At 38.0% G+C, this 23,999-nt stretch overlaps 1 protein-coding gene across 1 annotated transcript; it reads left to right on the top strand.

Annotated features, from left to right (window-relative positions):
• Positions 1–2,757: 2,757 nt before the first annotated feature.
• On the top strand, positions 2,758–23,627 carry TMEM19 (transmembrane protein 19). Its single transcript, XM_019748968.2, has 6 exons — positions 2,758–3,458; positions 5,633–5,746; positions 17,075–17,212; positions 17,702–17,956; positions 18,840–19,049; positions 20,408–23,627. Exons 1-6 carry the CDS (start codon positions 3,266–3,268, stop codon positions 20,569–20,571), a joined length of 1,074 nt encoding a protein of 357 aa, XP_019604527.1. The 5' UTR covers positions 2,758–3,265; the 3' UTR covers positions 20,572–23,627.
• Positions 23,628–23,999: the final 372 nt, after the last annotated feature.

The raw sequence follows: 23,999 nt of genomic DNA, 5'->3' as shown, positions 1-23,999 counted from the left end.
CTTCAATTCAAAACATACTATCTTAATATTCACTAATAGACACCGAGCAAACTAGGATGAACCTGACAGACATGGTCCCTGTCCTCAAGGCTACTGGAAAAGGGTATGCCCTTTTCCTAATGTCCTTTTAAAATGAGTTGAATCTACTACAACAAATCAGCCTTCAATTTGCTGCCTAGGTTTTTAAAGTTTGTACTCCAAAAGTGTTTTGGTTTTTTTTCAATCTTTGGGTTTCATGTCAAGAAAGCAGATATGTGTCTATCTTTCAGATGAACTTTAAGTTTAATAAATAATATTTCAAACCTATCTCTAACTCTCTAGTCTCTTGAACTTCTTTTCATGTTCTTCTTAACCACCAAACCTTTACAAATTGCCTTTCCCTGAGCTTGGTCACTTGACTAACTTCTTGTCATCTTTCGAGTCTTAGGTAACTCTGACACTCCCTCTTGTGTGACACCTTCCTTTAACATACCAAAGTGACAAGTGTTTTTACTCCTTGAATCCTGTTTTATACTAACTTGGATAAAGTAATTATATCATTATAATGTAATTGTCTACATATCTATTTTCATGTTCCTTCAAGGCAGTGTATGCAGATGTTTTGTTTTTTTGTTTTTGGGCCTCCAGAGTCTGACATGTAATATATTAGACATTCAAATATTAGCAGATTTCAGAAAATCTAAACCATTCCTTTGGTTTAGATTCAAAAGCATTGTACATAGAAACCACTGACTTCCTAATAGTGCTAAATGCTTTTTGCCATTGGGATGATTTTTATTATCGGTGTCTATCCAAGTGTCTATCCCAGAAAAATCCAAGCTTGTTTATATCAAAGAACATAAATAGGTATTATATTGTGACATTTAAAGGTTATTAGTGCAACAATGAACTTTCAGTCTGCTGCTCTGATTATTACAGAAATTCTCAAACTCATGTTTTCTAAGGGAAGGGGAATCTGTGGTAAAACAGAATTAACTGTTGGAAAGATTCAAACAAAAGTGTTCAAGTGTCTTAACATCTCAGAGCATTTAATAATACACTCTCACAGTCCTATGAGGATATCAAACTTCTTAACCTTAAATTTGATCTGAGGTATGGGCGGTGTGTAGAAGGTAGTATACGCACTAATATCTTGACGAATATAGTTTAGGAAATGCTTAACCAGAAATTCTCTGTTGCTAGAGAAGGGCTTTTAAAGTAAATGGAAAAAGACTGTTGAAATTTTTATGATTGTCAAAAGTCTGTAAGAATCATCAGACTATAAAATCATGGGTATTTTTTAAAGAGTAAGTATATCTTAACTATATTAATTCCCACAAATTGTTTCAGCCTTAAACTTGAATAACTTGTTGATGGAGAACAAGAGCAACAACTGGACACGGGGAAAAAATGGAAGAGAAATATGCATGTGAAGGCTCAATCACTGGCATTATTTGTTATTTCCTACGCATTTTAGCTAGTCACGAGAAAAGAGAAAATCATCCCTGACATCCAGGAACTAGTCTGACACATCTAAACTTCAATGTTGTTAGGAGAGGCCTGACACAGGTAGGCCATGATTTTCTGCTGGACATAAAAATCTCAAAACACCAACATCAGACAGTCTTACCCTGTGATTGTGATGAAGTGGGGGATGGGGGAAGCAAGACTGGTTCATAATTTTGTCTAAGCAGAGACAAAAAAACAAGGTCAATATTCTAAACCACAAAATTATTAATTTTTACTATTAATAATAGTAATTGTTATCATTGCTAATGGCTAATCAGCTTTCTGAGGTAATCCAATGATTTACTTGTGCTGAACAGACTTCAGACACATACTGGGCACATAATATATTTCTACATAAAGACCACAGATGTAGTCTAGTAAGAGAAGGCCACTACTATTTAGTGCTACCTCAGATTTAGTTTAGTTAATTATTAATTAGACTCCTTACCAATGGGAAGGGTGTTCAGCTGTCCTGACACGTATTTTAAAATTTAAAATAGTAGTATGAGTTTTTTAAAAGTACTCTTAGGGGGTTAAAACACATTTGGGTATTATGTCTGAAACTGACTTACCTCTTCTTACATTATCAGCAATTGACTGAAAAAGTTCATAAATATAATGTAGTTATCAATTAGCTACTGTCAATCCAGGCAAACAAAAGTTAATTTCAAACAAAACGTGAAACCAGCCACGAGACTCGGAATGCTACTGGTGACAAGACGTTCTCCTTTCTAAACGAAATGACGGAATGCACACACTCCAAATTTGAGAGGAGTGGGGGCAGATTTCCACAAAGTGGTGTCAGGACAATACTCTGAGTGCTCAATAGCAGGAACTACATCTGACTTTACATCTCTAGCAGCCAGCAGTGTCCAGCACATTACAGGCACAAAACGGTGTTGTTTTCCATGATTTTGTCATAAAATTCCGTTTTTACAACACAACAGATCTTCCCAACCCCCAAATTCCATAATATTATATGGCATGAATTCTTCATAGACGGAAAAGTATTTGAACATTATGCTTTAAACGGACGTTACTGGGTCTAAATTCACTTGCATTCTTCTATTACTACCCAGATGGTGGTGTCACTTTTCGGCGTTTGGATGTGTCCTCAAACTCTAGACCTAAGGCTCCAGATAACCATAGTAGTCTGAGGAGAATTACAAACCCTCGCGGCCCCGGCCTCTGCGGTGCCCGGGTGGGTCCCCGCGGCCGGCCAGCCCGCCCTTGGAGCCGCCCTTTAAACGCTCACGTGAACGTCCTCGGGAGGTCGTGGCGCATGCGCGTAGAAGGCGGGGACTGCAGGAGGCGGAGACGCGGCGAGGCGCGGGTAGCAGTCCGGGGGCCTCGGCTCCGACGGGTTGGACCTGGAGTCTAGGGGGGCGCGGGCGGCCGTCTAGACTTCGCGGTCCGGACTCGCCCAGGTTCCGACTCCACATCCTGCCACTTCTGAGCCACCGACGCGCCGCCATCGGCGCATGGTCGGGCCGTGGGGGCGGAGCTCACCAGCCTCCGGACCGCCGATTGGCTGCTGCCGTTTTCGTTTTCACCTTCCTGGCCGCAGAGTTGAGGTGTGAAGTGACCGCCATCTACGAGCCGGCCCTCCGAGTGGATGCGCTTTGCTTTGCCAGTGAAGCCTTAACCTCGCCCAGACGAGTTTGAGCTCTCCACCAGCAATAGTTTCCAGAAATAATTTGGGTTTATATTATTTTTTCGATCGGTGGAAGATGGCGTTTATGTTTGCCTCCACACAAGTGTTCTGCTAGGAACTTAAATGACTATTTTTCTCAAAAATGCTATATATTTTCTCCCCCAGGTGCTCATAGCCTTATTTTCCATGACAGATCTTGACGACAATATATGCAAAAGATATATAAAGATGATAACTAATATAGTCATATTGAGCCTGATCATTTGCATTTCTTTAGCTTTCTGGATTATGTCTATGACTGCAAGCACCTATTATGGTAAGTATGAATGTTTTAAGTCGTTTTTCTATAGTCTAATCGGTGGGATTTAAAATTGTACCACTGTGAAATCCAAAATTCATAGCCTCTGAATGGTTATGATTGTGTTTACTTCCACATCTTGGATTTAATTTACTAGGCAGTGCCTTGAGCGTTTTAAATCCTGTAGTAAATGTTGTTTGTGGTACTACCAGTTATATCTGTTTCAGTATATGTCTTATGTAACTATTACATCTATTATGGTGAGAAATAATTGAAGCAGTTTTGGAAAGGAATTGCAGTGATGCTTTTAATAAGAATATTAGTAACAGTTTATCAGTTTCATGTGTCTTGTAAAAGTAGCAGTAAAACTAAAAGATACAGTGTTTACATTTGGAGGATTTGTCTGCTGTTTTTTGACTCCTTTTAAAGTCTGAAGCCACTTTACATTAATATGAGGTATTCTGAACGCAGATCTTTGACGTTTTCAATCTGCTTTAGCGCATAAGTGTGACTTTACACAAACTTCCTTGATACGCCCTTAAGAACAGAATAGTGTTCAGTTCAAAAGAAACAATAAGGAGTGAGAACGTGAACTCTTATAAATGGTTATGTCATAAGCGATTGCCTTTTCAAACCTTACTCCTTTTTCAAAGAGACCTGTGAATAATCGAGTGTGTGTCTCCCGGGTACAGAAGCTTTCAGGGCTCTTCATAATGAGTCACAGCAGGGGCTCAGGGTTTGGGGAGGAGAGGTATGGGAGAAGATTTTTTTTTATTATTATTAGTTTCAGGTGCACGAGACAAAGTACTACTTAGACATTTATCATTTATATCCCTCACACTGTGTGAACCCCCCTCCCCCCATCCACTACCCCTCTGACATCTCACAGAGCTATTACATTTCCACTGTCTCTATTCCTAATGCTGTACTCCGCTTCCTGTAACCATATACATACATATATGTACATATATATATATAATTATAATTGGCGCTCATTATTGTTCAGCTTCAGGTGTACAGTGCAGAGATCAGGCATCTACATCATCCCTGAGGTGGTCTCCCAAATGGGACACGTGTCCATCGGATACCCTACAAAATCTTTACATTATTGATTACGTTCCCCAAATTAATTTTCAAAACCCCGTGGCCATCTTGTGGTTACTGACTGTTTTCTAATCTCCTCACCTTCCCCCTTATCCCCACCGCTCCCCCATCTAAGAAGATTCTTGTTAATGCCAGTATTAACTGACTTGAACGAAATAGAATAAAACAGGATTTGTAAACTGAAGTGACCCCTTGGGGCCAGGCACCTGATGCAAATGAGTGAAGCTGTCCCAGGTTTTTGCATATTAAATACATGGAAATAGTATTCACTTCCAGAAAAAAGATTTTCCCATTTTTTCGTTGAACATTTGGCCCTCATTGTTTTTCATGTTCCCATTTTTGATAGAAACACGGGCACAAGCAACAGTTCAGGTTTTCCTTTACCGTAGTCACTCAGCCTTGGTGTTTAGGAGTCTGTCAGGAATGGTGAGGATTTCAACCCAGAGAACCATGACCTGTCTAAAAGAGGCAGCCTCTCTGCACTTGTAGTCACTTCTGCCAGTGGGCCTTAGATTCCAGTTTTTAAAACAGAAGCCACGAATCTGGATTTTTATTTTGAAATCTCCTACTCTTTAAATATTAACTCAAATTGTTTGAAAACATTTTGCTAGGCAAACAAAACATCTGTGCGCTGGATGCAACCTTTGGAAAACTCAGCTGCTAATCATTGAATCCTGACATGTGAAGCCTGTGAGAATGTTATTTATTTTTTTTAAATCTCTGAAAGGCAGACAGAGGAAAAGTTGGATCCTGTTAAGAAAGAAGTTTGTTCTATGCAGTTCTTGAGATTTAATACATGCCTCCTTTCAAAAAAAAATGAGGAAGCAGAGATTTATTTCAAATCTCCATGTATGAAGTACCCATTATTATAAATAGTTGTAAATGGTTCTCAAAACTTGGACAGGAGTTATTTGGTCATTCCCAAGAGGATAGTGTAAATAACTGTAAACATAAATATTTTACTTTGGTGACTTCATCTCGGTTTCTCTTTCTTTGACAGTATTTTAATCCAGAATGCAGTTATCAAAGTTTACACTCAAGACTAACTTAATGCAGGTCTCACACAATTGGTGCTCTTTATTTTTCAGGTAACTTACAGCCTATTTCTCCTTGGCGTTGGCTGTTTTCTGTTGTTGTTCCCGTTTTGATTGTCTCTAATGGCTTTAAAAAGAAAAGTCTAGATCACAGTGGTGCTTTAGGAGGTATGTTTTTCTTTTGAATGTTTAACCATATAAGTGCTTGCTTGTATAATTTAAACTTGTGTTTTCTAAATTCTGAATATATGAGACTATAAATCGCAGTGTCATATATTTTAGATAATGATAAAGTTATGCATTGCTCAGCATTCCTAGTCTGTCAAAATTTCAGATACTAGCATACTGTTTTAGTGTTAGCAGAAACATTGGAGTTTCCCTCCTAGGTGTAAAATAAAGGAGCCATTGGAATAAATAGCTAACTACCATACTGACACTTTTTAATGAATTTTGTCTTACCACATAATAAGTATTGAGAATGGTTATAGTTTATTTATTTTGCAAATGATTATGTTGTACATACCATGTACCAGGCACTGCTGTTAGCGCTTTGGAAGTATCAACTCATTTATAGCAAATAATATGAGCAATCTCTGCTTGAATATAATAATAGAGTTATGCTTTGCTAAAAATACCCATTCTCAGGTAGGCTTTCCTTGGTTTTTATTTTTCTTGACCTATCTCAAGAAGGGTCAAGTTCACATGAAATTCTGTCTTCCTTTGGCTTCCATGTTGTGTATTGTCTTCTCTTATTTTTCTGATCTCTACTTTTGTTTGTTTTCTGCTATCATTTCCTTTTCTGCCATCTAACCCTTGGGCCTCTACTCCTCTCCTACTTACCTACTTTGATTTAGAATTAGAAGATAAGTGTTTGAATCCTGATACTGCCACCTGTTATCTCTGTGAATTTTGCCTCATCACCTAACTCCTCAGGGCCTCTCTTTTCTTTGTCTCTTATGAAATAGGTCCTTATGGGCTTGTTGGTGAGGCTCAAACAAGATAGTCTGTGGGGCAATGCATCTTTTTCAACTATAAAGCATTATACAAACATTGTTATCTACTTTCAACCATATTATAAAATTCCTGAAGATAGAGTATATCTCATGCTCTGGTTCCCATGCTTCTTTGAATAATATTAAATACATAATAGGTGCTTAGGAAACATATGTAGATTGATTTAAAAACCTCTGCTCTTTTCCTGATCATTTCATTCTATGGAATGTTGACATCTTTTTTGTTTGTAACTTTTTTTTCCTTAAGGAAAAAAACTTGTGTTGATTCAAAGTATATCACAGTACTTGGGACTACTGTTATGAAGTATACTGTTATGGAGTCTCTTAAACTTTCAGTGTTCTAATTTTCCCATCTATAAAATGGGAGGGGATAGGCCCAGCCCAGTGGCTCCGGCGGTGGGAGTGCAGTGCTCTTAACGCCAAGGTCGCCAGTTCAATTCCCACATGGGCCAGTGAGCTGCGCCCTCTACAGCTAACATTGTGAACAACAGTTCTCCCTGGAGCTGGGCTGCCGTGAGCAGCTGGAGGTTGGCGTCAGCTGCCATGGGCTGCTGTGTGCTGCTGCCGGCTGGCTACCAGCATGAGCCAGGGAGCTGTGTCCTACACAACTAGACAGAGAAACAACGGCTTGAATCAGAGTGGGCAGGGGGAAATGAGAGGGGATAACAGTACCTATAGTATTGACTTATCATGAGACGTTATCCATATAAAGTATTCATCATAGTACCTAGCACACAGGTACTATTTATAAATTTTAGTTGTTATTGTTTTTTTCCACCACTACTATTATTCACAGTCATAAGACCTTTACTAAGGTTTGCCATATCATGCCTCTAGTATGCTTGTGGTTGAAAAGAGTCTCAGAACTTCCACAGGATCTGGGTATTTAGAATCCTCCCTGACATAGGAACACATACCGTGGTGTTGATGCAAGAGGGAGGGGTGGGATTGAGGCAATACTTAATACTTAAGGTGGGCACTGAAATGGAGGGCTCTGGTCTCCCTGAGAAAGTATCTCTAGAATAAGGAGAAGATTACATGAGGGGATGTGTGGGAAAATGCTTGTAAACTATAAAGCACTGCAGGTAATTTGCTCCAAAGAAGTATTGTCTAGTCTAGTTATTCAGTGTGTTCCTTTGAATATGTCAGTGTGGACACTTTGTCATCACGCTTTTGAACTTGGCAAGTTCAAATTTCATTTCACTTACCAAGACTGTTAGGCTTAGTGGTTTACCATTTTTTCATTCAGTCATTCAACAAATATTTAGTGAGGGTCTCCTGTATGCCAGGCGCTGTTCTGGGCACTTAGGATATAGTAGTGAACAAAATGGATAAAAACCCCACTTTCATAGAGCTTACATTTCCAGTCAGGGGAGACAGATGATAAATAAGGTGGGTTTGAGGCATTTAATCCCCAGCAGGAGATGCTATAATGTAATGGAAGTGCACACAGATGGGGTGTTGTCAGAAAAGGCCAGTGCTTTGTGTGGTCTCACAGGAGAGGCCTTAACCTCTTTTTAGCCACCATTGTTCAGATCTTGTGTTCAGTCTTTCTGAAATAGATACCGCATTCTATCAGGTACCCAGAGTTGATCAGAGCCAAGAAAACTGGTTTATGCTGTTCACTGTCACAAGGGGCTGATATGTGAGCCAGAATGCTACTTTAATTCATCTGATAAGATGTAGAACTACCAGGCCAACTGGAATACAAACATCACTGTTCAGGCATGCCCTGTTCTTGTAGTCAGGCTACTTGAGAAGTCACATTATAATTAGAATATTGCTTTGGTCAGTATAAAGTCTGAGATACGGTCAGTAATGCAAATCCCACAGATCAAAGGGTCCTGTTCCTTGTATAGTGTTCGACAAGTCAGCCAACCTCAGGTTCTTTTGGCCTTCCTGTTGCTAAACCAAAACCTTCGCAGCCGAAAGCTTTTCTGAAAGAAAGGGTTCATTGAGCCATGCGCTAGCCAGAAGAAAGACCAGGTCCTAGAACATACTGTCTAAACCACCAGCAGCTGAGCTAGATAGAAAAGACAAAAATGCCTGCTGTCCTGGAGCCAGCGGGCTCTTTTAAAGATGTAAGTTGTTTTGAATTGACATTGGCTGTAGATAAGGTGGTAGTGGTGTGAAGCGGGGGCGGGGTGGGGGGGCAGTTCTCAGATTGGAGCACAGTCCGTTAGGAAGAAAATTTACTATTTTTGATTGGTTGTGGGCAACAGCCCCAAAACTTCATACATATGCAGGATGCAGTGACATCTGCTGGTTTGCTATTTCTTTTTAGATAGCCTCCTGGAAGTTGATGCAAGGCTTCATCATGCATTAGGAATGTGAGCAGTCTTTTGTTAGTTGGACCACAGCTATTAACTGGTTAATTACCCTTTCTCCCACTCTCTGGTTCACTTTCATCATCAGCTGTAATTTAATTAGGACACCTCAGAACTGTTTTATTGTCAAATGTTCTATATTTAGGGCTAACCAGCCTTCTTTTGATTCCCACAGTCTTTTTCTAGGCAAATTAGGTATGGTACAATTGATTCGATCGGAGTTTATTAAATTAATGCAATTGTAGTCCTGTCAGAGGTTATACCCAAGACACCTTGGTTCGTATTTTGGATGTCACTCCCCTCCCATTATCGGAGACATTTGTAGACAGTGTTACTTTACTTATCCTGATGGCATCTGTTAGGTACAGAATTTACCTGTTTCAAACTGAGAAGTAAGCCTAAATCCTTGAGTCTTCAAGTGCTTTGGGAGCCTCTTGTTGTTATGCACATAAACTTCTTATCACTAACAACTAGAGATTGGAGAGGTCAGTTGGGGAGGTAGAATAGACACAAACCAGAGATGGCAGTTACTAATCTAAAAGTTTAGAAGTATCTGGGAGTTGCCAGATGTTCTAAGATATTTTCAAACTACCATGTTTCTCCGAAAATAAGACCTAGCTGGACAATCAGCTCTAATGCGTCTTTTGGAGCAAAAATTAATGTAAGACCCAGTATTATGTATTACATTACATTATATTACATTACACTACACTACACTATGACCGGGTCTTATATTAATTTTTGCTCCAAAAGACGCATTAGAGCTGATTGTCTGGCTAGGTCTTATTTTCGGGGAAACACAGCACATGAAAGAAGTCATTCTTTCAAAGTCTTCAATTTATTTACTCATTCTGAACCTGTCATCAGCACAAACATTGATCACTTCATGTAGTATTTTAAGGTGGTGGAAGTAAAAAAATTTAGATGACTTTTGTAACATTTCCTGGTAGGTTGTTTTGGGGCCATATTCTTTGGTTTTGTTTAAAGACCTGGGAACAAATTGTTAACAGTGACTATCCAAGAAAAAGAGATGGGAGTGGTGGGGGGTGAGAAGGGACATTTTGACTTTTTCTTTGTATACTTCCATATGTTTCAGCTTTCCCTCCAATAGTCACATACTACTTTTGTAATATTTTTGAAGCTAACTGAAAAAACGTAAAGGTTGGCTAACAATAATAATATTCACAATTGTTGTTATAATAATAATATACAATTACAAAAATAATAATGTTACTGTTGAGCTTTCTGCCATTGCAACTATTATTGTTACCCATGATGTTAGTTAACATTTATTAAGGGCCTTGTGTGAGAGGATAATATAATAAGCATGTTATAAAAATTATCTCGCTTAACTTTTCACAGCAAGCTAGTGTGGTAGAAATTATTATTTCTTATGTACTAAAGAGCAATCCAGACTTAAGGTTAGGTGACTTCTCCTAGTCCTGCAGAGGTAAGTGGAGGCACTGAGGTTTGAACTCCAGACTATTCAGCTCTAGAATTGAAGCACTTTATTAGTATGTACTTTATACAGCATTACCCTATTTCTTGCACTTTCAATTAAAGTATACCAAACTTAAGTAAAATGCCAATAATTGAGTATCTCTGGAAGGATCAATCAGCGTCTCAAGAGTTGTGGTACTTGAACCTTGAGCTAACCAGTAGGAAGTATTACTACAGAAATAGGATCCTGGTCTATTATTTAATAAAATATTATTTCATATTTATTTGTTAAATATTAACTTTTTTAACAGTTTTCGTTCCACTTGTTCCATTACTTAATATAATTTTGTTTAATGTGTTATTTAATAAAAATCTTCTTTTTTATTAATGAGTTACAGAGAACAGAAATTATCAACCATACAGTTAGTCAGGGATGGAAGAGTTTGTAGTTAAAAATACAAGCAGGCAGTCTGGACAGTGCTACACAAGATAGCATTGCTTTGTGTGGTTATCACATTCCGGGAAACGTACTCAGCCCTACAGGGCTAAAACTTTAATTTTTGTCAGACCCACAAACTAGGTCTAAACTGGAAGTTTAGACTCAAGTTTAGACTTGAAGCGGCCAAACTCATGAGAGACCAATTTACAAAGCAAATATAAATTTCTTAGGTGCCACTGATCTAAGTGCTCAATGGTAGATTCACTCATTTCTCCCTAAAAGAAAGACTAAAATTAGTATCAAAAGTGTGCTTGAAAGTTCAAAAGAACTCGGAAAGAATGCTACCTTTTGTGTAAAAAAGAAGGGAAAGTAACAAAACCCACGTAGATCTGCTTATTTTTATAAAAAGAAACGCAGGAATGATAAACTAGAAAACAGTGAAGTTGGTTACCTACAAAGAATGAAAGGAAAGCAAAATATAGAGGGAGGAGCAGAAGGGACATAGGAGGAAGTATAAGTTTGTCTTTGGAAAGCATGCAGTGTTCTATACTTAAGAAATAAAATTAAATCACTAAAGGTGAGAAGGGGGGAATCTAAAACTGAAAGCAAACTAAAGCAGATGAACACAATGGCTTTTTGTTGTTATTCTTTTTTAATTGGGGAATATTGGGTAACAGTGTGTTTTTCCAGGACCCATCAGCTCCAAGTCAAGTCGTTGCTTCCAGTGTAGTTGTGGGGGGAGCTCAGCTCCAAATCAAGTTGTCGTTTTCATTCTAGTTTTGGAGGGTGCAGCTCACTGGCCCAGGTGGAAATCGAACCGACGACCGTGGTGTTATGAGCATTGCACTCCAACCATGGGTTTTTTAATTAAAACTATAAGTACACTGAATGGAAAAAACAAAAAGAGTAACTTAAGAACACAGTATTTAACTATACTCCTTCAGTCTTGGGTTACGGGAAGGGGAGAATTGCAAACCAATCCAAAGCTATCTTTTTGTTGTTGTAGGAGTGAAGCAATTCTGAAACAGATATAATAGAGGACTGAGCGAATGAGTGAAATTGTCATTGTTTGACGCCAGGGTTCTTACTAAGGAGAAAGAGGCATACAAATACAAAATGGGAAAAAAGCAAGAGAGAATCGTAGAGATGGATTGGAATTGGCGTTGTTGGTATAATCTTGTGATTTCTAAAAACATTTATGTGTGTAGGTATTTACATGTATATGTGCCACACATGTAAATGCATGCATATATATGTGCATGTAGGTATATTTGTGTGTGTGTATGTGTATGTGTGTATTTACTTGTCCTGGCCACAAAAACCAAATACACCCCACTAGCAATGAGCACATTATGAGCTCAGGTCTTGACCTGTAATATCCATTCCCCACTTAAATGAACCAAAACTCCTCAGAGAAATGGCTGCTTCTAAGGCTGGGGCAAAGTAGATTTGGTATGAATGTAAACTATCTTGTTATGCCAGAAAGATAGGAAATGCTTTTAAAATACATACAAAGGGTGCCAAAAAAATGTATACACATTTTAAGAAAGGAAAACTGTATTAAAGTTGTAATACTCAATATATACCAATAACAAAAGATGAATACAAGTCACGTTTGACTTCTGCAATTATAAGAGGTGCTCAGAGTGGTTACCATCAGCGTCCACACACTTCTGATTACGGTGAACTACTGCTTGAGCAACGTTGACCAAAGTGTCCACTTGTATACATTGCTTTGGCACCCCCTGTATATATATGATGGGGTCATGTCACATGGCCACAGCAGAAAGCTTGTCTTACTTGATCTGATAATAGTATAACCACTCATGCTCTCTTTTTGTTGTTATTTGTTTGGAATATCTTTTTTCAGTCCTTTTACTTTCAGCCCATTGTGTCATTGAATTTAAAGTCAGTCACTTGTAGACAGCATATAGTTGGATGGTGTGTTTTATCCATTTTGCCAGTCTGTCTTTTGATTTGAGCTTTTAATTCATTTACATTTAAAGTCATTACCAATAAGGAGAGACTTCTGTCATTTTGCTGTTTGTTTTCTCTATACCTTATAGTTTATTTGTCCCTCATTTCCTGTGTTACTGTCTTCTTTTGTGTTTAATTAATTTTTGTAGTGAAATGTTTTAATTCTGTTCTCATTTCCTTTTGTGTATATTCTATAACTATTTTCTTTTTTTTCAGAGGAAATAATATAATTCCTTTATTTGAAAAATGATACTGAACCTCAGAGATCATAAATCTACTGCTGGAATGGGGATTCTTTTTAAACTGTTGTTCCCTCTCTTCAAACAGCTGTAGCTGTACACAGATGGAGAAACATTTGGTCAGAAAACAGCAAATTAGTGTTTCTCAAGACAGAATTCAGCTCCTGCAGCTCCTGCATCTCCATTCATTTAAATTTTATTTCTTCTTTGCAATGACATTTTTCCAGACCCAGTTCATGCCATCCTAAATGCCCTCTGCTGTGAGAGCTGAGCAAGACTGAATCTGCCGTACTTGGTCGCAGATGGTGTACAGGTTCAGTCCTCCAATTTCAGAGGCAGGGGCTGCCGTGAGCAAATCCTGCTTATTAGCAAAGATGAGTACCAGCACACAACTTAGCTTTTCTTCCTCCAGTAATTCAGCTACCGTGTTTCCCCAAAAATAAGACCTAGCTGGACAGTCAGCTCTAATGTGTCTTTTGAAGCAAAAATTAATACAAGACCCAGTCTTATTTTACTATAATATACGACCGGGTATTATATTATGTTACATTATATGTAATAGTATGGTATAATAAAATACTGTGTAGGTGTGATGCGGCTGATGTCTTCAGATACAAGTTGCTTCAGAAGAGTAGTCTTGCCAGCACTATCCAAGCCCAGGAGGAAGAGTTTCACATCCTAGTCTGGTGCACTTTTCTATTTGCGCAAAACAATGTAAGCCCATCCTCCCACCAAGTCCCTCCTCCTTCTATAACTATTTTCTTTGTGATTACCACGAGAATTACATTTAACATCCTGAAGTTATAACACTCTAATTTGAATTTTCGCCAGTGTAACATCAATAACATATTAAAACTCTCTTAATTTCTCCCTCACATTTGAAAAATAGTCTGGCTGGATATAGGATTCTTGGTTGAATTTTTTTTTTTCTTTTAGCACTTTGAATATATCAGCCGAGTGCCTTCTGGCCTCCAAAGTGTCTGATAAGAAATCTGATAATCTTAATGAGGATGCTTTGTGACAAGTTGCTTACCTCTTATTGCTTTCAAGATGCTTTCTTTGTCTTTGAACTATTTGATTATAGTGTGTCTCAATGTGAGTCTCTGAATTCGTTCTACTTGGAGTTTGTTGAACTTCTTCCATGTTTATATTCATGTCTTTAATCAAACTTGGGAAATTTTTAGGCATACTTCCGCAAATAATTTCTCTCCCTCTTCTTCTCTCTTCTCCTTCTGGGATTCCCACATGTGTATGTTGGTCTACTTGATGGTGTCCCACAGGTCCCTCAAGCTCTCTTTACTCTTCTACAGTCATTTCTTTTTGTTCTTCACACTCAATAACTTTCATTGTGCTGTGTTCGAATTTGCTGATTATTTCTTCTCCCAAATCAAATGTGCTCTTGACTTTCTGGTGAATTTTTCATTTTTGTTGTTGTATTTTTCAGCTCCAGTATTTTTTTTTTTTTTTTAAACAGTACTTTATTGGGGAACAGTGTGTTTCTCCCAGGACCCATCAGCTCCAAGTCAAGTTGTTGTCCTTTCCATCTTAGTTGTGGAGGGCGCAGCTCAGCTCCGGGTCCAGTTGTCGTTTTTTCAATCTAGTTGCGGGGAGTGCAGCCCACCATCCCATGCGGGTGTCAACCCGGCAACCTTGTTGTTGAGAGCACACGCTCTAACCAATTGAGCCATCCGGCTGCCCAGGAGCTCATTGTCTTCATTCTAGTTGTGGAGGGCGCAGCTCATTGGCCCATGTGGGAATCGAACCAATAGCCCTGTTGCCCAGAGCTTGTGCTCTAATCGACTGAGCGACCTGTCCGCCCCACTCCAGTATTTCTTTTTGGTTTATTTTTAGGTTTTCTGCCTCTTTATTCATATTTCCACATTGTTCATACATTATTTTCATGACTTTTTCCACATCTTCCTTTAGTCCTTTGAGCATCTTTAAGACTGTTGTTTTAAAGTCTTTGTTTAGTACTCCCACCATCTGGCCTTTCTCAGTGACAGTCTCTGTTCATTTATTTTTTCTTTTGAATGGGCCTTACTTTCCTGTTTCTTTCTATGCATGTGATATTTTTCTGAAAACTGGACATTTAGATTGAATAATGTGGTAACTCTGGAAATCAGAATCTCCTTTGACCTCAGGGTTTGCTTTTTTTGGTTTTCGTTTTGATTTGGTTTTGATTGTTGTAGGCTGTCTCTGTGCCAAGGACCCACCTGAGGTGTAAACCTAAGGTCTTCTCAGTCTTTTCTGAGCCTACACCTTTCCTTGGGTATGCCTGACAGCGACTTCCTAATTTGCTCTATAAATGTAATTGTTTTTGAATGTCCTAGTCTTTATGTCTGGTTCCCAAAAGGAGAAAAAACAGAAAAATGAAGGGGGATTGGGGCCAGCCCTTTAAATCCTCTGGAAGTCTCCTCAGCTAGACAGGGAGGGGCTTGCAACAGTATGGGGTGGAGTGCAAGAGTTGCCAGCCTCTGTGTCTGAACCTCTGTGATCAGAAGTAGCAATCAGTGATCAGAATACAAATCCTGACATTTGGAAAACAAGGTTCTTGCTTCCCACCTATCTCCCACAAACTGGGTGCAAGCGGCTCCTGCAGCTCCTGCACTGCCTACCACATGGCTGAGGGTGGTAGATTGGATGCTGCTACCCAGCTAAGAGCTGAACTTGACAAAAACTAACTGTGGCTTCCCTTCCAAACCTTCCCCTGGAAGTTACAAGCTTTCAGTAGACTCTAGAGTTTTAAAATAGTTTTTATCAGACAGATTCTCCCAGTTGTTGTCTGGCTGGAAAGACAGAGTTCTGGCACTTCCCACTCCATCATCTTCCCAGAATCCTCTAATTCATTTTTGTAGAATTAAATAAAACCATTGTGGTAATAAAAATAAGGGTACTTCGCTATCTCGACCACCAAATTTTACTCACAAGAACTTTCAAATTTTGTAACAAAAGGCCTTTAAGGAGTTTCTGGGTGATTTAGAAAGCCAATTTCAACATATGCTTGTACTTCCCATATAGAATTATCTAGAGAGAGGCTTCATAATTTCTTACTTAACCCACAGCAAGTTCTTTAAGTCTCAAGCATGTTTAACTGATTCAGCAGTTGATGTCATGTCCTGCTTCTGTATTTCTGTGATAGCAAGAACTCATCTTTCCTTTTTTTCTTCCTCTTTTTGTCATGAAATGTAGGCTTCCCTTTTGTTTGTTTTCCTGATTGAAAAATACGTTTCATAATCCTTTCTTGAAATTGGTCACTCATAGAAAAATGAAGGATATCCCCTTTATCTTTGCCCCAACAAAAGAAACAAAGAGAAAAGTCTCAAAATCTAAAATCACAGTCACAGAACATATTCCATTTTTAGTTCCACAAGCAATTCAGAATTATTTTCCTAGATTTAAGTGGGAAACCTTAGCTAAGAAATGCTATATCTTGTCACATAGTTTGTGAGGCTCAACAACAGAGATGTTGAAAATTCTTGGAAAAGCATATAAAGCTTATCTTTTATTAATTTTCTTTATAAATTAGTAAATAAATCCCAGGCTATGGGAGGAAAATGCAAAAAATAGAAACCTGAAAAACTTTATAATCGTATCTCCCCTGGGAGAATCACAAGGAATTTGGAAATTTTTCAGATTAGCCATCTATCCAAATATTATATATAACATATAATACATGTTGTTTGTTTGCTTTTTCTTTTTTATTTAATTTTATTTTTAAATTTTTTTTATTTTTTTGTTTTTTAATACATGTCGTTTAATAATAATAAAATCATATAGTGATCTGTAACTTGATTATAAAAGTGTGTCCAAAATAATATCTTATGTTTATATAGCATAGTTTTTTTGGAAAACAGGTCAAAATATGGTAAGAAATACATCTCAATTTAATCAAACTGACATTCCATTTACTGTCTGGTAGTATCTTAGTTGGTAAAAATGGAAATGTATTGGAAATGTACTTTTAAAGTTATGTGAAAATAACCAAGAAAAATCCATTCTTTTTTTTACAGCATTAATGTATGGACTAAGATTAATTCTGTGTGTACATGTGTTTCTTTCAGGGCTAGTGGTTGGATTTATCCTAACCATTGCAAATTTCAGCTTTTTTACCTCTCTGCTCATGTTTTTCCTTTCTTCTTCAAAACTCACTAAATGGAAGGGAGAAACAAAGAAGCGTCTAGATTCAGAATACAAAGAAGGTAAAATGAATTATGTTTGACATTTCTAAAAGAATTACTTTATGGGGTAGCCGGTTAGCTCAGTTGCTTAGAGCGTGGTGCTAATAACACCAAAGTTGCCAGTTCGATCCCCGCATGGGCCAGTGTGAGCTGCGCCCTCCTTAAAAGAATTACTTTATTCCATCCTAACAAAGCATAAGCTTTTAATCAAAACATATTTAGACTGTTGAAGCAGATACATTTTATGAGAATTACTCTAGTAGCCTAATTCAGTTTATCATTATTTTACCACAATCGCAAGTAACAGCAAAATTTTAGAAGCACTAACGTCTATCATTAATTATTCTAAATACAGTATGTGAACAAAGGTACCATCCCACTTTTAGTCATTTTTAAAAATTTTTAGTCATTTTTCTTTTCTTAAACATTAATATAAGTTCACCTATCTGCATAATTTTCCTCTGAGGAGAAAACATTTCTTGTCCTTTTTATCTACTTGTTTGTTTCTAGGCGGGCAGAGGAATTGGGTTCAGGTGTTCTGTAATGGAGCTGTACCCACAGAGCTGGCCCTACTGTACATGATAGAAAACGGCCCCGGGGAAATTCCAATCGATTTTTCCAAGCAGTACACTGCTTCCTGGATGTGTTTGTCTCTCTTGGCTGCACTGGCCTGCTGTGCTGGAGACACATGGGCTTCAGAAATTGGCACCGTTCTGAGTAAAAGCCCGCCAAGACTAATAACAACTTGGGAGAAAGTTCCAGTTGGTGAGTCTTTATTTAAGTTTCTTTAAAAAAAGAACCAAAAAACCTTGATTTATTGTTTTCCTTTTTTAAGAACTTTAATCTCCTAAGTTAGAAAATTGCTGCAGGCTATTAATTTGGTGATAATAAATAATACTTGCAGGAAATGTTAGCACATTCTAGATAAACAACACAGAAACATAGAGAATGTCTCAGAGACGAATCAATGGGAAAGGACAGGGAGGTAATGATAGAGTATTTCTTGAGGGCCTGTTAAGTAGTTAGTGCTTTAACATACATCTCAGTTCCCTGTTACCATTATCATCAACTACTACTACTACTACTTTTTTGTCTGTCATCACCTCCTCTTCCCCCTTCTTCTTCCTTCTTCCTGCCTTCTCTTTTTCTTCCTCTTCTATCTCTTCCTTTCCTTTTTCCCTCCACCTTCCCTTCTCCTTTTTTTCTTCCTCTTCTTCATCATCATCATCATCATCATCATGAATAGCTAACATTTGAGTACTTACTATATGCAAGGTACTGTTCTAACTGCTCTACATGGATTACCATTTAGTAATTTTAATAATCATGTGAATTGGTCCTTTTGTTATTTCCATCTTGCAAAAAAGGAAACAAAAGGCATATAAAAATGAGCTAACTTCACTATATACGTAGTCACATAGCTTGGAAGTGACAGTACTGAGATTGAAACCAGGCAGTCTGGCTCCACTGAACCATTCACTGCTTAGAATGTCAGCAGGCTATGGTCTTAAGATCTTTGGATTAAATCAGAGAGAACCCTTTCTTTAAATTAGTCTTGATTGGATAAATACCAAAAGTTTTTGCTTTTCTTGTCTTTATGTTTTTGCTGCTTTTTAACCAGATGATTTTATTCATGTTTCTTCTTCAGGGACCAATGGAGGGGTTACGATGGTGGGCCTTGCTTCCAGTCTCCTTGGTGGTACCTTTGTGGGTATCGCCTACTTCCTCACACAGTTGGTTTTTGTTAATGATTTGGACATTTCCGCTCCCCAGTGGCCAATTATTGCATTTGGGGGTCTGGCTGGATTGCTAGGATCACTTGTGGACTCATATTTAGGAGCTACAATGCAATTTACTGGTAAGAACATTATCTCATTACTGCACATTACTGGTGTGTTAAAGAAATGGAAAAGAAAAGATATGACAATGAAAACAATTCCAAAGACCCAGGAAATTGAGGAGCCAGGAATGATAGGTCAACGTCTCTTCTACAATTTTGATTTTCTTATTTTTCGTTAAGTTAATTGAAAGAGAATTAGTCCTACAGAGCAATAAGTAGAAGCTGTGTGGGGAGGATATGACAGTGCAGAAAACAGATGCTTCTACTAATGGGATTTCACCTAATCCCGGGAAAGCAGAACATTTGGGATCAAATCATTTTAATGCCCCTTCCTTCCATTTGTTCTCCAAGTCCATTTGAGAGATAATTATTATACTAATCTGTACACATACGACCTGCTTTTCTACTGGGACATTGTGCTTGCTGTCCTCCCTACTGAGTTTTTAGCTCCACTTAAGATATATGGGAGAGTGAGTCTTCCAAAAAGTTGTCTGTGCTTTGCTTCTGACATTCTCCTGTCATATCAGTGTGCTGACATATTTTGTTAAGTGTGTGTTTGCTATACATTCTAATCAACCATGTTTTCTCCTTTGATTCATCCAATGAAGAGGCTGGGAGTTTGGAGAAAGTTTCCCTGAGTGTACAGTCCTTCCAATTCTCTTCATGCCCCAAGATAATCTGCTTGCCCTGTCTTCCCTCCCAACCTCCCCAGTCAGTATGCTTGTTCCCTCAGTTTCGTTAGTCTCATCTAGATGCTAGAGAGAAATCAGTGTGATTTTAATTCACACTGAAGGGTCAGTAACTACACACACACACACACACACACACACACGTTTTTTAAAGAGCTTAGGTTTTATTCTAAACTGGGCTCTAACTAGGCAAGTGTCTGATCATACTGAGTGGGTTGAAAAAAAACTGTGGGCTGTGGGACATTTTAATCCATTCAGTAAATCTCGGTGTCCCTCCTTTGTGCCAGCACCATGCTGGGTCCTGGGTATCCATTGCAGAGACTCAGACATGATCTGTCCTCTCAGGGGCCTCACAAGTTGGTCTTGGAGGGTAACCACTGGGAACACAGGCCCCGTCTGCCAGTTTTACACCATATCTGCTTTTCATATTCTCCCTCCTATTTCTAAAGGGACTCCAGCAGTGTTGAGAGAACAGTATTGAGAAGTGCTGAAACTCATGTATTCAAAGAGGCCTTTTGTAACCAAGCGTTCCATATCGCTCACCATATAGATTATTCACTCAAGTCATTGTACAGGTGGCTGGGAATCTTTCAAAGATTATTTCCTTTGGAGGAGAAAGCTACTTTTTTTTTTTTTTTATCAAGTCATTTGGATTTTCCACCTCACCTGGCTTCTTTTCCACTCTAGGTTTGGATGAAAGCACTGGCATGGTGGTCAACAGCCCAGCAAATGAGGTGAAGTACATAGCAGGGAAACCCATTCTTGATAACAATGCGGTGAATCTGTTTTCTTCTGTCCTCATTGCTCTCTTGCTCCCAACAGCTGCTTGGGGTTTTTGGCCCAGGGAGTGAACTTTATTTCATAACAAAGGTTGAAACTGTGGTAAATTCAGCTAAATTTGCAATCCCAAGTTTCATTCTAAGAAGAATAATTATGATGGCAAAGGAAATGCCAGCTCCTCGCATATTCCGCTATGATGGAGTTCCACCTCTCTCTACTCCCTTGTGACAGCTAACACGTTCTAGTGAAAGACAAGAATACATAGAACTTACCCATTTTTTTCCTGCTGAATGGAGCATCCTGAGCAGTGAAGCTATAATGTCCCTCTATATTGGTATATACTGACCTGAAAGCTGTGTATTGAACTGAAAGTTCCTACATGGTAAATATAAATTTTGTTTTGTTCATTTAAACCAGTGTGGAGACTAAAAGTGATAAAATTTTAAAATGGTTCTCACTTGAGTCAGAAAAATGCCGCTGTGCTAGTTACCCAAATGTTATATCTATTTTAAGTGGTTTAAATAGATGTGTGTAGAAGCCTAAAGAAGTTTAGTATCCTGGACTTCTTCCAGTACTTTCCAATTACAATTGTGGCAAGTGTGGAGTTTGGTTCCCAGTGAGCTGTGAGGCCCACTCCTCATTTGTTCTTCCTTCCTCAGGGTTAGTAATGAAAAAAAAAGTAAATATCCTTTTCATACGACCTTTAGAATGCATGAAATGTGTAAGTAAAAGCAACAGAGATCTATCTTGTATCTAAAAAATATGCACCTTACTATATATTTCAGTTGGTCTCTGAGCAGAAATTATCTCAAATTTTTTAATGTCTTTTCTAACTTTCTTTAAAATGTGTATAGGAATCTGCTTTACATTGGCATCCTGAACAGTTAGAGTCACTGGAAATTTATAATTATTTTTTATTTGCTATCGTAGAATTCACTGGAAAATGCTATGACTTCCTGTGACGTACTTTTTAAGTTGTGTTCTCCTTTGCATTATAGCTTCAACTAAAGTGAATTCTACTTTTCATTCTTTTTTTTTTTCATTATAATTAACTGTGTGCAAAGGAATTTGATATGGTGTGGATTATTTTGCTAAATGTATTTTAAAATATTTCTCATGTGATTTTCATGCCGTTTTATCCCTGCCCCTTTTGCATTCTTAGAGCAAATGGGGAGAGATTGCATGAGTAAGCCGCCATCAGAGTGGATAAAGCTTAGAATTTTTTATTGATGACTCTTATTACAGTGATCTAAAACTGTCTTAGTTTAGGAAGGAAGAAAAGGGAAAAAAACAATTGACACCCATACTCCTTAAGCCAAGCAACTCAGTGAGGTTTAGCTATTGTTTTGCGACATTGGAATCACTTGAGCATCTTTTAAAAAAATACTTGTGTCTGGGTTTCACCCCCAAAGATTCTCATTTACCTGGTCTGGGGTACAACCTGAATATTAGGACATTTTAATCCTCTGGTTGCCCCTTAGAATCATGTAGGAAGTTTTTTAAAACACTGTTGTCAAGGCCCCTTTAGACCAAGTAAATCAGAATGTTTGAAGGGGAAGCTCTCTGGGAGAATCTGATGTTTAAACAGGTTGATAACTACTAAATAAGAATATCCGAAAGCACTATATCTAAAAGAAGCTTCAAAAGAGTGGGGCTTCATTTTTATGCAGATAACTACTAGCAGTATTGCTGTATGCTGTCCTTATGGGTGAATAGCCTCTGGTAATTATGTAGTGTCTCATAGCTACATCACTTACCAAGTCATTCCTGCATCAGTTTATTCCTGCAGCTGTTCTAACATGCCTTTGCTCTCTTCCTGGAGATTCATTCTCGTGACATAAATACTGTGGGACAAAAAAATTTATTGGAACTATCTTTGGGTTTGGTAGAATCATCCTGTCAGTTTGGGGAAATACTGCTTCACAATCCTTTATTTGAAAACCTAGGGCTAGTTGTGGTTTGGAATAAAAAGTTTTCAGAGTTTAGGAAAGTAATAGGGTACATATAAAACATTTTACTTAAAACTCCCAAAAGAGTCTAGGTTGGCACCCATTATCAAATACACTAATATATGTGTGATGAATATATGAATGACACCCATAAGTCTGATAACTAAAGACTATAAAGAGCCTGCGATCAGGTCAGTTCAGGTTTTGTCACCCAACTTAGGAAGAAACTTTTCAGAGCTTTTTTTGGATATTAGAATTTTCGATAAAGAATTGTTCTTTTTGTTTTTTGTTTTTTTTTAATTTTAGATGTATTTTACTGTAACATCCTTTTGAATTGGATATTAAACTGGTTCAGTGTATTCTTTCTCTATTGAATGAGCAGTTTATATTAAAAAACACTTTTCATGGAAAGAGCTGCATGTAACAATATAATAAAACAGCCGGTACTGCCTACCTAGGCATCCTAAAGGTGGACATACTATTTCTTATCCTAACATGCTCAGTAGAGAAGAGCAAGGTATATGTGGCTCAGGGCAGCTCCTGGAGGAGACTTGAGGACTTCAGGAGGGGCCCTGGAAGACTCATCAGATGGAGACACCAGGAGAACAATGACTACAACAGCTCATTTCATTCTTAGCTTTTCTCATTACTCGAGTTATCTATGCCTCAACCAAGGTGCATATATCTCTTTCCTGTTTCTGATTGCTGTATATGTAGGATGCTGGCTTCAGAAATGCCAATCGCATCCCAATTAGGGTTAGGCCTCGTATAGAGAAAAATTGTGTGAGGTGAGATATTGTAAACTTGCCTCATGCCTGCAATCTGAGTGTTAATGCACAGTGGGTTTATTAGAGCCCAGTCATCTGACGTTCCTGATGCCATCACAATGAGAAAAAACTACTTAGCCATCAAACTCCAGGTGAATTATACCAATTTTAAACGTATAAACACAGTTATGCAGCTTAGTTTAATCTCCTAAAGGAGTATCTGTTTGCTATAACTCTAAATGGTCCTGAACGTTTTTAAAATACATAGGTGTTCAATATATGTTTGTTAAATTAAGTTGTTTGACTTTAAGTAGTGTTTTATTTTAAGAGTCACTGGAAGTTGGTAATCAGGAACATATTTCTGGAGCAAAATAAAAAAATACAATTAAAATAAAAGTGTAGCTACCTGAATTTCTGAAGACTGATGATTTCAACATTTTTTAATCATGTGTTGCAATATTAATGGTTTTGGAACTCATGAGTCAGGAAATGATGGTAGAAGGAGAGGGTGAGGCCATGTGGGCAGAGCAAGGCTCCTGAAATTACCCTCCCTGCCAAGACTAGACATGTTAATTCTCTTTCATTTATCATAACCATCTCTATTCCAAATTTATTTTATACATGTGTCAACTCTTTTTCTATGTTTGGATTTTTTTTTTATTAATGTTTACTTAAGTAATACACTGAATCTATTCTTTTTAAAAAAATAGAGTATTACAGATAAAGTGAAAATATCCTTTTGCCTCCACTACCCCTTCAACAAACCTAGCCCCCTCTCACCTT

The sequence above is a fragment of the Rhinolophus sinicus genome, linkage group LG02 (genome assembly GCF_036562045.2).
Source record: "Rhinolophus sinicus isolate RSC01 linkage group LG02, ASM3656204v1, whole genome shotgun sequence".
NCBI classification, from domain to species: domain Eukaryota; kingdom Metazoa; phylum Chordata; class Mammalia; order Chiroptera; family Rhinolophidae; genus Rhinolophus; species Rhinolophus sinicus.
This window is presented reverse-complemented; position numbering and strand designations above follow the sequence as displayed.

Bases quoted from the DNA above. Each gene is read 5' to 3' on its own strand.
- TMEM19 (XM_019748968.2), top strand. From the start codon at position 3,266: ATGACTATTTTTCTCAAAAATGCTATATATTTTCTCCCCCAGGTGCTC. The intron at 3,459-5,632 runs GTAAGTATGAAT...TTTATTTTTCAG, and splicing joins GACTGCAAGCACCTATTATG to GTAACTTACAGCCTATTTCT. The intron at 17,957-18,839 runs GTGAGTCTTTAT...TTTCTTCTTCAG, and splicing joins TTGGGAGAAAGTTCCAGTTG to GGACCAATGGAGGGGTTACG.